Raw genomic sequence first — 12,818 nt, forward strand, 5'->3', positions numbered from 1 at the left:
GGGGTTTGTTAGCAGTTGAAAATAGCCATTAAATGGTCCCTAAGGTGTGTAATTATGTGCTGGGGGTTGCTGTGCTATCCACAGGGGAGAAGGAGGCATATGGATTTAAGGGTATATCTTAATATGACATAATGTAATTCTTTCACATATGAATGACGGTTGATATCCCCGCAGTAAGGACCAAGCATTTGGGATTTTGCTGTGCTACCACCATTGTGATGAAATGGGTGTGGTTTCAAAAAGGGGAGTGGTCAAAACTGGCTTACATTAGCGGCCCTCCACCATGTATGCTAGAGAAATTCCGGCCCTCGGCACCACAGAAGTTGGACAGCACTGATCTAATTAATAGGAAAGAATCATAAAAGATGTAGGAAAGATGGTATTTCTTTCCAAAAAATCTACTATTATGAGAATACAGCATGGTAATAGTAATAGACAGAAATGGCACTGATCTTAATTTTAACAATGTTTGAACATGTTCTCCTTATTCATCACAATTGCTTCCTCTTAAAAGCAACATAATTCCCAACTTTACTTTTGACATTTGTATTTTGTTAAAAATGAATTCTGAAATGACTATACATTTGCACTATAAATAGCTTTAACATTTTATATTTCTATCATTCATGTCATTAGTGAAATACAAATAGGGTACAAAGGAGTAAATGCAAATGTTGCTAGCCGTTTCATGTAAATCTTATTTCTTACAGTGAATTGCCCAATACATTATTTATTACATTTTAAACAGAGACATTTATACTCATTTAAAATCAGTGTTACATATCTCAATTCATTTTCTGTCTGTTCTTAATAAATCAGATTGCTTTCTTCATCAATATTTTAATGAACTGGAATGAAGTCTTGCTGTAAAGAAGTGAACATCAAGTAGATGAGACAAGTAGGCTGTATAGCTCCTGACTGCAAGCCACAAAGGCTGAAATTGTGATTATCTTAGCTAATTTTTGTCTGAATGTACAGTGAACTGTAATTCATGATACAATACATTTGCAGGAGCATTATATTTATGATCTGTTATTTGGTATTTTGCAGAGAATACGCTTATTATACTATCTGTTCCTTTCCCAGGAGCGTGTGTAGTGATATTTTCCTGCCAGGGGTACACAAACCAATATATGGATCCTTTTTTTATGCAAATCTATGCAAATATGTTGAAAACATATAAAATACATTTAGATCGTTCCCTGGCTTAAGTCAAACAAAATGCTGCAAAGCACTAATGCTACAAAGTGGGCCACACAATACCACCTTAATGCATATGTCTATACAATTTTTGATGTTTTTATAGCATTTTTTCAAATGCAAAGCACATTTGCAAATCATTAACAAGGCCATGGCATCAGGGATATCAAGAATTAATGTAAAAAATGTATTTGTGATAAGTACTGAATGATAATGCCTGATTTGTATTCAAGGGTTGTCCACTTATCTATAAAAATGTAGTCCTTCATTCCTTCAAATGTCCCTGTACAGAACAGAGGAATGCTTATGATTAAAAATTATATCAATCCTACTCAAACTTAGGGAGTTGATAAGATGGTGGATATGCCACTATAATTCTATTTTCAGTTGGTTCTAACTGGTCCAGCTGCTTTATAAAAAAGGGATTTTGACTAAAGGATGTGAAAACAATGAATGGAGCCAGCCTGTCGGAGGCAAAGCCAATTTTAAATGTTGTTGTTAAACCAGGATCCAGTATGAGGTTCCAGCATATTTAATATAAAGGATCTGAAATTCAATACAGAACAGAAGAAAAATAAAAAAGTATTTATTTGACTTGACACGTTACATTTTCTTTATTTTTGTTTTTTTTTTGTATTTCAATAAGATCTTTATTGGCATAACTTGTCAACAGTTACAGTTTCATTTGTTAGACCGCTTACACAATCAGTCATATTGTGATCTTAAGTGTCACCAGGGGCGGGCCAAGCTGACTGGGCGCCCTAGGCAACCCGGTCAGCCACTCCCCCCCTCCAACAGCGCATGCGCGCCAAAGCACAAGCGAGGGGCAGGGGGAGAGGTGCAAGGGGGGGGGGCACGATCAGAACGGTCATTGCCTCCACCTCTAGTGACAATTGGCGGGGGCAATGACAGAGGAAGATGACTAGGGGTAGGCAGGAGAGGCTCCAGCCTGGCGCCCCCCAATCGTTGCGCCCTAGGCAGCTGCCTCTTCTGCCTACCCATAGTTCTGGCCCTGAGTGTCACTGAAGTAAAAAGAGGTACAAATATTGAAAAAGAGCATCTGGAGAAGTCATAGACAACCTATGGGGTGGAAAAGGGAAGGCCATGAAGGAAAGAAGAAAAGGAGGAGAGAGGGAGCCCTGAGGCTTAAACTGACTGGCACTTATATGGTAAGTATTAGGTGTTTCGGTGTGGCATTGTCATATCGTTAATTTTCTTTGTTTTTATTGCAGTCCGTTTAGCATCTCTTAATTGTTGTCCAAAGCTCCACTTAGAAAACTAATAAAGCCTTAGGTAAAACATATTTATCACCAGCCCTCAAAATATGCATTTTTTATTTAAGCCAGTTAAATGATGTTGCTGGAATATGAAGCAAAGGAGAAAGAATAACCCGGAAGGCAAGATCCACAGTGCTGGCAATCTTGTAGTTTAAAAGGCAGCACCATAGCTTTTACTATGTATGGGAGGTGTGTGATTAAATAAAATTGGGATACAGAGATGTTCTTGAGTTATTACATCATACTAAATGGTACAACGATGAACAGCTAATACTAATGACAGTCTACACCTATGATTATATATTTATTCATTCAGCCCAAATGTACCTTTAACTAGCAGATAAGTAGAAAACATGTTTATTAATATTGCCTATTGTGGGGACTAGTATTGGAGTCAAGGCACTAAATTTCAGTTTGAAACGGATTTCTTGCTGCACTTTAGACAGCAAAACGAGTCAAACAGAAAATGTCCCTATGAAAAAATTGTTTCTATAAAGTCTCTGGTTACAGAGATGGGTCTAAATGGGTACAGTCCAGACAAAAAAAGGCATAGTACCTGAACAGCATTCAACTTCCTATTCTCTGCTGCCTTATAGGAAGACACCTTTCACAGGCACCAATCTGGACCCTTGGCTCTCTCTTAGGCTCCAGTAGCCTCTTACCTTGTGGTAACAACCAGACTGATGTCTTTTCTCCAGACACATAAGAGAGAGCCCATAGGTGTGGGAGCACCCCCGTTTACAAGCAATAGCAGCTCTAAACTACCACTTAATTACCTGGGTGAGAGGGAAAGTTATGCCTTTTTTCTTTAGGCCTCCCTCTGCAGCCCATACAGAGCATCTAAAATGCACATTTTTCAAGCAGACAGGTGTCTACCACTCTGTCACAATATTCACATAATTGCTCTATTTAAGATTGCTTCTGTATTTGATTCTACCTCTTCAGAATGGTCTATGATGTACTCTAGATAAATGTTACATCAACACAAAAAGTGGATTTTGTAATATTATGGTATGCTTAGTTCTTTTTAGCTCAGGATATTCTTATCTACATTTTTTCATTTTGTTCTGGTAGATATGATTCACTTACAAATACTGGTATATATTAAATACTGAGCTATCAGATCTCCTGTACTTAGGATTCTTGCAAACATATATTGAACTCAATATAGCACTAGAATAAAAAAAAAGTGAATAACATAGTAACGCGCATTATCAAGTCATATATCCCTCCAGAATCCCTCCGTAGGGAAAACTCACCCACTCTCTTTAAGAAAAAACTCAGCTGTTACCTTCTGGAGCACTAAGACATTACTTTGCCCAGTCCTGCGCTTAAGGGCAAATGCCCATACCTGATGCACTCTTACCTTCCAATTTGTGCCTGTATGTTACCCAACCACTCAGATTGTAAGCTCTACGGGGCAGGGACCTCCTTCCTACTGTGTCTCATACCACATGGCACTTATATATATATATATATATATATACATATATGTATTTATTGTATTTATTTATTATATCCCTTGTCCTGCCTGTGTGTAATTTTGTATTCTGTAAGACTGTACAGCGCTGCGTACCCTTGTGGTGCTTTATAAATAAAGTTATACATACATATATATATATACAATGGCCTACCATTGCTAAAACTTTTTTTTTAGATATATGTATTGATGTGCTTTAGTGCAATATTAGGTAACGCAAACTGACAAAGGAGTGACTGCCTTAGTCAGGGAATACTGTATTCCATTGACCAAGAAAGTTAAAGCGTTGCAGAGAATGACCTTTGAGGGACATGCTTTTATTAACATTGTAGTGGCCTTAGTTCAAATTGAAAAAAAAACCAAAACATTGTGCTATAAAGCATTAAAGGGCAAGGCATTATGTCCTATTCTCATTTTTATATCTGAGCTACGTATTTTATTACATTCCATTAAAACCTGACATAGCCTTAAGATACAATTTGCCATTTTCCACTGCTTAGAGAAGAAACAAAACCTCACTAGTGTGTGTTCTGAAAACAACCCACAAAATTTATGTCATCCCTGACTGTTAGCATTTTATTGTGTAAGGTAACAGCTCCTGAGATTCAGAAGAAAAATGAGACTGGTGCAAAAGGCCATGTGACCAGTTTAATCCATTTTACTGCTTTACTTACAAGAAAGATAACACTGGAAAGAAAAGATGACTTTCAGATATAGTTAATGTATTATTTAATAAAAAAAAAAAAAAACATCTTTAAAATCACTTTTCCAGGCTAATGTCTGTAATGATTCTTAGTTATTTTATTACAATTTATTGCATGCTCAAACCAAAAGCCACTAAAACTTCCATCACCCCATAAAAAGGGTAAATGACATTTTAGCCCTTCTCATTAAGGTTGGACAAGGTCAGTTACCATAAAGCACTTTTTAAACCTAAGTAGGTTATAAAATGACACCATGAAAAAACACTATAAGCATCTAGTAAAGCCTAAAACTAAAAGCACAGTCCAAATGTAGTAGAATAATTTATAAACACAATGTTTAGCTAGCACTAAACTACAAATTTGTTTTTTGTAAATGTAACATTATTGCATTTATAAGTGTATTCAGTTTCTATGCTATTTTTCCCCCATTATAACACACTGCTTCTGAATATGCTTTAGTGTTTGCTGTGAAGGTGGAGGAGGGCAGATACACAAACATCAATGTTCAATCTATACAGCCTAAAGTAAGACTTTATAGTAGTGGAAAGGCAAGAGAGGGCATCCTTTGTGTCAGTGACAGGCTTCAGTAGAGCAGTAGTCATATAGCTGGATCAGATTTGGCTTAATTTTAAGCCAAGTTTAGGCTCTAAATGTCCTTTTCACTTTGTTTAAAGGGAACATTTACAGTCAAAAGTATTCTCCATTACGCCTATAAAGATAGAAGGAATTTGCCTTTGAAAATGTTCCTGGTTAATCTTGTCACTTCTTCGCAATAACAACCTGGTGCTCCCCACCAACATCCCAGTAGCAGACTTAAAACTTAGGAGACTTCAGGGTATTTGAGACATATAAAGAAATTCACCTTTATTAAGCAATGTTTCAGAACAGAATGTTCTTATTTTTAGCAATATGCAACTTATGTTCTGTGTATCTGGTTTTATCTAAACAAATCAAAAAAGCACAGTCAACATTTAAAATAAATAAAATGCGTTGTGCAACCATCAAATCACCCCAAAACTTTATATCTCCTTACTAACCATGGGTAGGTGAACTATTTGAGTTTTTGAGGTTGTAAAACATTCAATAAATCTTCAGTCATACATCCCAGTAGACTTAAGTAGACTTAATCACACTAAATCTCACTCGCATTGGCTATATCTGCCTGCGCAGTGCCAGTTTCTGCCATCAGAATGGATTTGGTATTCGGCCAAATCCATTAAGGAGGATTCGACTGTATACTGAAAAGGTAGGTTTGGTGCACCCCTGGTACTGTTATATCTTAACACATTTCGATCAGTCACTTTTCACAATAACCTGGTAATAAACCGATTCTCCAGTTGAGATACTAAAACATCCAAAAATACAATCTCTCACTGACTGAATTCTAAACCAAACTCTAAACACAGAACCAATGAATTGAGATGCCCAACAAAGTCTAACAAAACATCATTAAGCCCCACCACACCATAAAAATGTCATCTATGTGGCTCCACATAGATATATTTTAGAGGAAAAGATTTCCTCAATAAATCCAAAAAATAGTTAGGCAAATGCCAGAGAGGCTGCTATAAGCTGCCATAGAATAAACAGCAGCCTGTTTGGACCTCTGTGCACTTGAAATACCAGGGCCTTTTATAAATCTCAGTTTTGGCTTTGGATGAAATATAATAGGGTGATGGGGGCTACCTACTGATATTTCATCACCTGCAGAAAATAACGGTTCTCAAATGAAAGACATTTATTTGTAACCCAAATGTCAATAGTTCAAGAAAATATTCAGTAGGAGGCCAGGGTATTTGTCACCTCATCATAATGTTTCCCAGTTTGGATACCCAAACTGAAAAAAGTAACAGTGAACAATATCCAGGGGTCACAAAGCAAATGTCAGTTCCATCCATTTACAAGCCATGTAATAGTTGTAAAAAAAGGCTGGTCTCCTTGTACCAAATCCTGTAAATGAAAATCTACCGGATAGAAGAATTGCGCTCGCTCCATTGCGCCTTTGCGCTCGCACCCCCCCCCCCGCCTGCCTGACAGAACCCGGAAGCAGCTGAAAGCAGGGAGACTGAGAGCGGCATCGCAGCAAGAGCGAAGGTACCGCACCGCGCTTAGTCCTGCACTACGGGCCCATGCAATCCTTGGGGTGCGTTAGGTTCTGTTTGGGGGGGAGTGGCCCTCGGGTCCCTATTCTTTGGGGGAGGGGGGTGACAGGGTCGCAGGCATGACGTCACCCACACCCATTCCCCTTCTCAGCGCCACTGATTGAACAATCAAGATTGGAGAACGTGCTGGTCCCCTGCGCATATAACCCTACATATGTAGTAAAGGATTTTCCAATTGCAAGATACCAGGGCCTGCAGTTTGTAAGTTTTAACTCTTTGCATACCTGTGCTTTATTAATTTTTTTTTATTTTTTATTTTAATGAAAATGAACAAACTTAACTGAAAAGTAAACCCAGAACAATGTCACATGACATGTCACACAGCAGGATGGGAGCACACACAGGGGAGCGCACACAGCAGGATGGCAAGTACTTGATACTCACTATGGCAGCTTCCTTAGCCTTCCCAAACTTGCCTGACAACTTAGCAGTAGCAGCTGCATTTCCCACCATAGGCTTATACTCGAGTCAATACGTTTTTCCAGTTTTCTTAGGTAAAATTAGGTACCTTGGCTTATATTTGGATCGGCTTATACTCGAGTATATACGGTATATTGTACGCATGCTCAGGTCTTGCTTTTGCTTTTTTTTCTAAACAGTGGTGTTTGAAAAAATTTCAATATTTTACTACAGTATTTGGTTCAGAATCTTTTTTTTTCTAGATTTTCCTCCTTTAAAATTGGGTGCGTCTTATATTCCGGAGCCTCTTATATGGCGAAAAATACGTTAAATACTGTGCCGGTGGATGGGTTACCAAGTTGACAGCTGCTAATAGGGGGCGAAATGGTGTATTATTTATATCTTCATGTATCTTATGATGGAGTGGAGTGCTGGAAACAATTTTCTGAACTATAGATGTATTTATATATCATTTTCCTTGTCCTAGCTTTTGGTATTCATATGAAAAAGGAAATTATCCCTTAAATAAAATAAACTTCAGGTAATCATAGTAATTAAAAAAACAAAAATACTAGGACAGTGTAGTAATCTCTGCTTGGGTGGACATATTGGTTAAGGGTATTGCTACTCTATGCCATTTGTCGCATTCTTTATTCTGTTTCTGTTTTCCCACTTTCTGTCTATGCTGAGAGCGAGTATGGAGTATGCCAGTTTACCTGCCATGTTATAATAAATGTACCAGAAGTTACTGGGCTTGTCTGACTACCTCACCAGTCCTACACAGCAGAATCACTTAACCCACTGCTATTCAAGCAGTTTATCACAGACAGCAGCAGAAAATGAAATATTAAGGCCTGTCCTTTTCTTTATTGTCTTATGCTATGAATACAGCATTTGTCAGCAGGTCAGAAAAATAGCATGAAGCTTTTACAGACACGCAAACAAAAAAAAAAAAAGTTTTTTTTTTTTTTTTTTTTTAAAATAGAATGCCATGTACCACTAGGAAAAAAAGGCACTAAAGTTGTAGGGAACTACTAAAATATAGGTTATCGATAGACTACAATTCTTAATACAGACACATAAATTCAAGCAGCAGTGGAAAGCATAACAACATTCCTGTATTGTTGTGGAATCTTATGTATTTAAAGAATATTCCTGGCTTTGAAAAAGCAAGTATGTAGTACAAATACAGCTTTACATATTTTTAAAAAGAAACAGAAGTCACCAGTTTTATATTTATTTGTAGTCTACATCCACACTGGGCTGATTTGGTTCAGCCACTACACTAGCATCATCCTTGGAGCCCAGATGCAGGCACACAAGGTGGATTTTGGCTCTGAAACACTGAATATACAGTATAGACACACAAGATGCTTGATGCCAGGAGCCGATTCCCAGCCTGTGAAAAAACGGTGAAAACATTGTTTTTGGTGGAGGCAGTTGTTTGCCATTACTGACTGTAAAAAGTTTTTCATAATTGATAATTTGACACCACATTCCTCAAAAAATAGGAATTTGATAAATCACTTTATTCTGTTTTATACATGTCAAGTCTGCTAGACACATTTTGTCTGGTGGGTAATTCTTTAAAGAAAACGGCTCTAATCTAGAATATATCGTTTTTTTTTTTTATTTCTACATCACAATTGCCCCAACAAGTCTTTGACTTAAAATGACCATACACTGAAGATCCACTCATTTGGTGATGTTGCCAAACAAGTGGGTTTTTCCTTTATATATCCACCTTGAGGTGGGTGGTATTAGGCTGAACCCATCTTTTGGCCTGAGAAATGCAGATTCTGTAAGTGTGTATGTAACTAAATTGATCAAATTGGAGAAACTAAAGAAAACTTGCTGTTAGATGCAGTCATTTTATTTGTACTAGAAGTGTAATAAATTAGAGGACAAAATACTTCTATTGATTCTTTTTCTTAAACAGCCTTTGACTGATTTGCCATCTTTACGGCACACACTGACAAAAACGGGCATTAATACCTTTTCCTGAGTAAGCCTTTGAAGGTGAATTCCAGATGACAGCAATGTGGAAAACATGGTCAGCATGTACTGTTGAACCTTGGCTATCCCTGTCACTAAGGCGCTTATCACTGATCCAAGTCCCACTTTCTCAATGACACTTTGAAAGGCAGCAGGCGAGTGTCGGGTAATCCTACACAAAGCCTGAAATAGCAAAGAAAATAATTATATGGTGCCTTCTTATAAAGAAGTACATTTTAGCCAAAAAGACTTAACTGTGCTGTGGTATGTGCATGGAAGAAAAATGAAAGGTGTGATAAACAGCAGTCTTTTACCTTCAAATTTGTTATAAAAGAAGCAAACATTTTAGATACTTTAGAAACATTAACTTTGTAGCAAAATATAATAAAAAGTATAAGAAACATAAAAACATAAGCTTTAGAGTACAGAATATATATATATGTATTAATTGTTGTGGCAATTGAGATCACATGAATTGTGTTTTTTTGTAGCACACATAAGCATCTATCCCTGGAAAATACAAAAGTAATGCAAGTTCAGGGATAATTTGAATCTCCATACCTTAAGTCTACTAAAAAAATTAATAAAACATTCATTAAACCCAATAGGATTGCTTTGCATCCAATAAGGATTATTTATATCTTAGTTGGGATCAATTACAAGGTACTGTTTTATTACTACAGACAAAAAGGAAATCAGTTTTAAAATTCTGAATTATTTGATTAAAATGGAGTCTATGGGAGACATGCTTTCCGTAATTCAGAGCTTTCTGGATAACGGGTTTCCGGAAAGGGGTCCCATACCTGTAATATAATTCACATTTTCAAAAATAATTTCCATTTTCTCTATAATAATATAAGATATAATAAAATATGTTTAATGCACACTACCTCTGTTTGAAGAAAGACTTTTGGATTTTTACTCATTTGTATTTTACTATACTACCTAATAACTAAATTCTGTATAGCAATAATTGAATGCCGAAGCAGTAAACAGGAAAGCTTTTTTAACATTAATTAACAGGTAACCATATAAAGAACAGAAGCAGAAAAACAATTTTTTTGTGCTTGAGTTTTAAGAGATATTTCTAAAAATTAATTACACACAAGGAAAGAAGGCAATAATTTTCCCTGTCCCAAAATGTAATTTCCTTTTATAACTAAGGTTGTGATTAGAATTAGGAATTTACTGCATATAATGTTCCATTTGTCCTATTTTTTCCATTGTGTAGCATTTTTAAAAAAAATCAGTTCTGTTGTTTTACACTGGCTAGGATAAGTCTGGAAAAATAGGGACATTTATCAAAAAGTTATTAAAAACAAAGAAACCATATTTTTTTTCTTTTCTATACCTCACTTACATGCATGTTTTTATAATTCCAGTTATGAGTAAATATAATGTGTCTCTACTGGTGTTATACACATGGCAGAGTTACAAGATTGAGTAATATCCTGCAGGATTCCTAATCATTTGATCTTTGCTGGAAATGTAACTGTACTGAATAAATAAGCAGAATATATAGGCCAATCTAAACAATTTAAACATTCAGAATTGTTATTTATCATTGTCCACGGCCTTGATTAGCAATGTCTCAGACCCCAATCAACTACTTTTAGCTTCTGAATCTAATAGTACACTATTTGAGGTTTTTACAGAAGATAGCACACAAATAATATGAATAAGATGTGGCTTCATAAAATGAAACAGAAATTTGTTCTCCTCCACAATTTCAATTCAATTTTTCACCACGTCTTTCATGGTTTTTTCACAGGCCTGTTGTGATCTGGCTCTTGCTAAACTCAATAATCAGAACCTTCAGTGGAAATGACAGCAGTGGAGAGAGAAAAGCAAACAGACAGATATATTTCTAAAAAATGTATTTAGGAAAGGTACGTATGACTTATACTTTCTTTTCTTAGGAAAATGTTTATTTTGGGGTTTAAATTTCTTTTACATTATTGTTTTTGTTCTGTCCATGTGATATGGATTTAATTTCAGTTTGTGCAATTTTCTTCAATAATTCCCAAAATCTTCACCTATCAATCAAGATCCATACTTTTAATTGTACTAGTACAACTGAATGTGAAAAATGAGGGCACTTTGTAATGGAGACACGTCATCCAAACTTGCTGCCCTGCTGCTCCCACATTGCCTACACTTGAATAGCTAAACCATAGGGAGAAAGTAACTACAAGGTTCTTTCACTAGATATATTCATACCGAGATTGCACTAATCCTCAGGGAATCAACTGTGGAATGGTTGAAGAGAGACCAAAGTGAGGGCCCAATATCTCCGGTGATGAACCCTTGGACTTGAGATGTTTTTGTTGTACAGACATTTTCAATAATTTTTGAAGTCATATGATGTATGACCGGCTCCTCCTGAAAAGTTAGAGAAATAAATTGATCATTATTATGTACAGAATGTAGAATACTGGGGATGCATCAGGGACTACTACTACTAGTAGCTGCAGTACCAGAATATATGACGAAATTTAGGATAGCAGAAACTTGCAGGTAACTAACCAAGTCCATTTTGAGCTGGTTACTTCTTATTAGGAACGATGCAGCATATACTAAAAAGGAGAGTAGTGGCCCCACTTAAAGGGGCAGTATACCTCCTTGTTCAAATCAACATAAATTCAATAATTATGGCTTATGCCGAACATACTTCTTAAAGGAAAACTGTCATGGGAAAATGTGTTTTTTGGGTTTTTTTTCAAAGCACATCAATTAATAAAGCTCCAGAAGAATCCTGCATTGAAATCCATTTTTCAAAAACACATTTTTTTTCATATTTTATATTATAATTTCACATGGGGCTAGCTATATTCATAATTTCCCAGGGTACCACAACCATGTGACCTTTAATTCGATAAACTTCAGTCATTTTTACTGCTGCGCAGCAAGATGGAATGGTATCACTGCCTTTCCCCCCCAAGCAGCTGATAAGCAGAATAGGAAGGTAGCAAGATAGCAGCCCCCAGTAAATATCAGAATAGCACTCAATAGTAAGAAATCCAAGTCGGGCTTGGGACTCCTCCAGTTACATGGAGTAGGAGAAAGAAGAAGTGGAGTAGAAGAAGTTACCTGAAAGCAGTTCTAATACTGTATGTAGCGCTGACTCCATCTGAAAGCTCAGAATCAGGCACAATGCACTGAGATGGCTGCTACATACCAATATTACAGTTATAAGAAATATATATTTGTTGGTTCAAGAATAAAATTAAATGGTGGAGTCAATTATTTGCTATGTAAACAGTGAATTTAGAAATAAAAATTTATACAATAAAAATCATGACAGTATTCCTTTAACTATTGTTTTAATACTGAAAAATGTATGCTGTGCATTTTTTCTTAAACTATATAGAGCAAACAAGGAAACTGAAGTTACTGCATGTTTGGCCCTTGTGATGTAAATAATTAGATTTCCAGTGCACATAAACGCCATGGTAGACAGGGAGATTAGTCGCCCGCGACAAATCTCCCTTGTTGTGGGCGACTAATCTCCCGATATGCCATCCCACCGGCTTGAATGTAAGTCGCCGATGGGATGGCACATGCGGCACTGCGATTTCCCGAAAACGTGGAAGTTGCCTTG

At 36.5% G+C, this 12,818-nt stretch overlaps 1 protein-coding gene across 2 annotated transcripts in view; it reads right to left on the reverse strand.

Moving 5' to 3' along the window:
• The window catches only part of ulk4 (unc-51 like kinase 4), a 227,143-nt gene that overhangs the window by 134,126 nt on the left and 80,199 nt on the right, over positions 1–12,818 (reverse strand). For both annotated transcript variants that reach the window (XM_002940722.5, XM_018094985.2), the window contains 2 exons: positions 11,438–11,599; positions 9,218–9,400 (listed from right to left, as the gene is read on the reverse strand). In XM_002940722.5, coding sequence (XP_002940768.2) covers positions 9,218–9,400; positions 11,438–11,599 — 345 coding nt within the window. The remainder of the gene's footprint in view (positions 1–9,217; positions 9,401–11,437; positions 11,600–12,818) is intronic.

Source organism: Xenopus tropicalis, chromosome 6 (assembly GCF_000004195.4).
Source record: "Xenopus tropicalis strain Nigerian chromosome 6, UCB_Xtro_10.0, whole genome shotgun sequence".
Taxonomy (NCBI): domain Eukaryota; kingdom Metazoa; phylum Chordata; class Amphibia; order Anura; family Pipidae; genus Xenopus; species Xenopus tropicalis.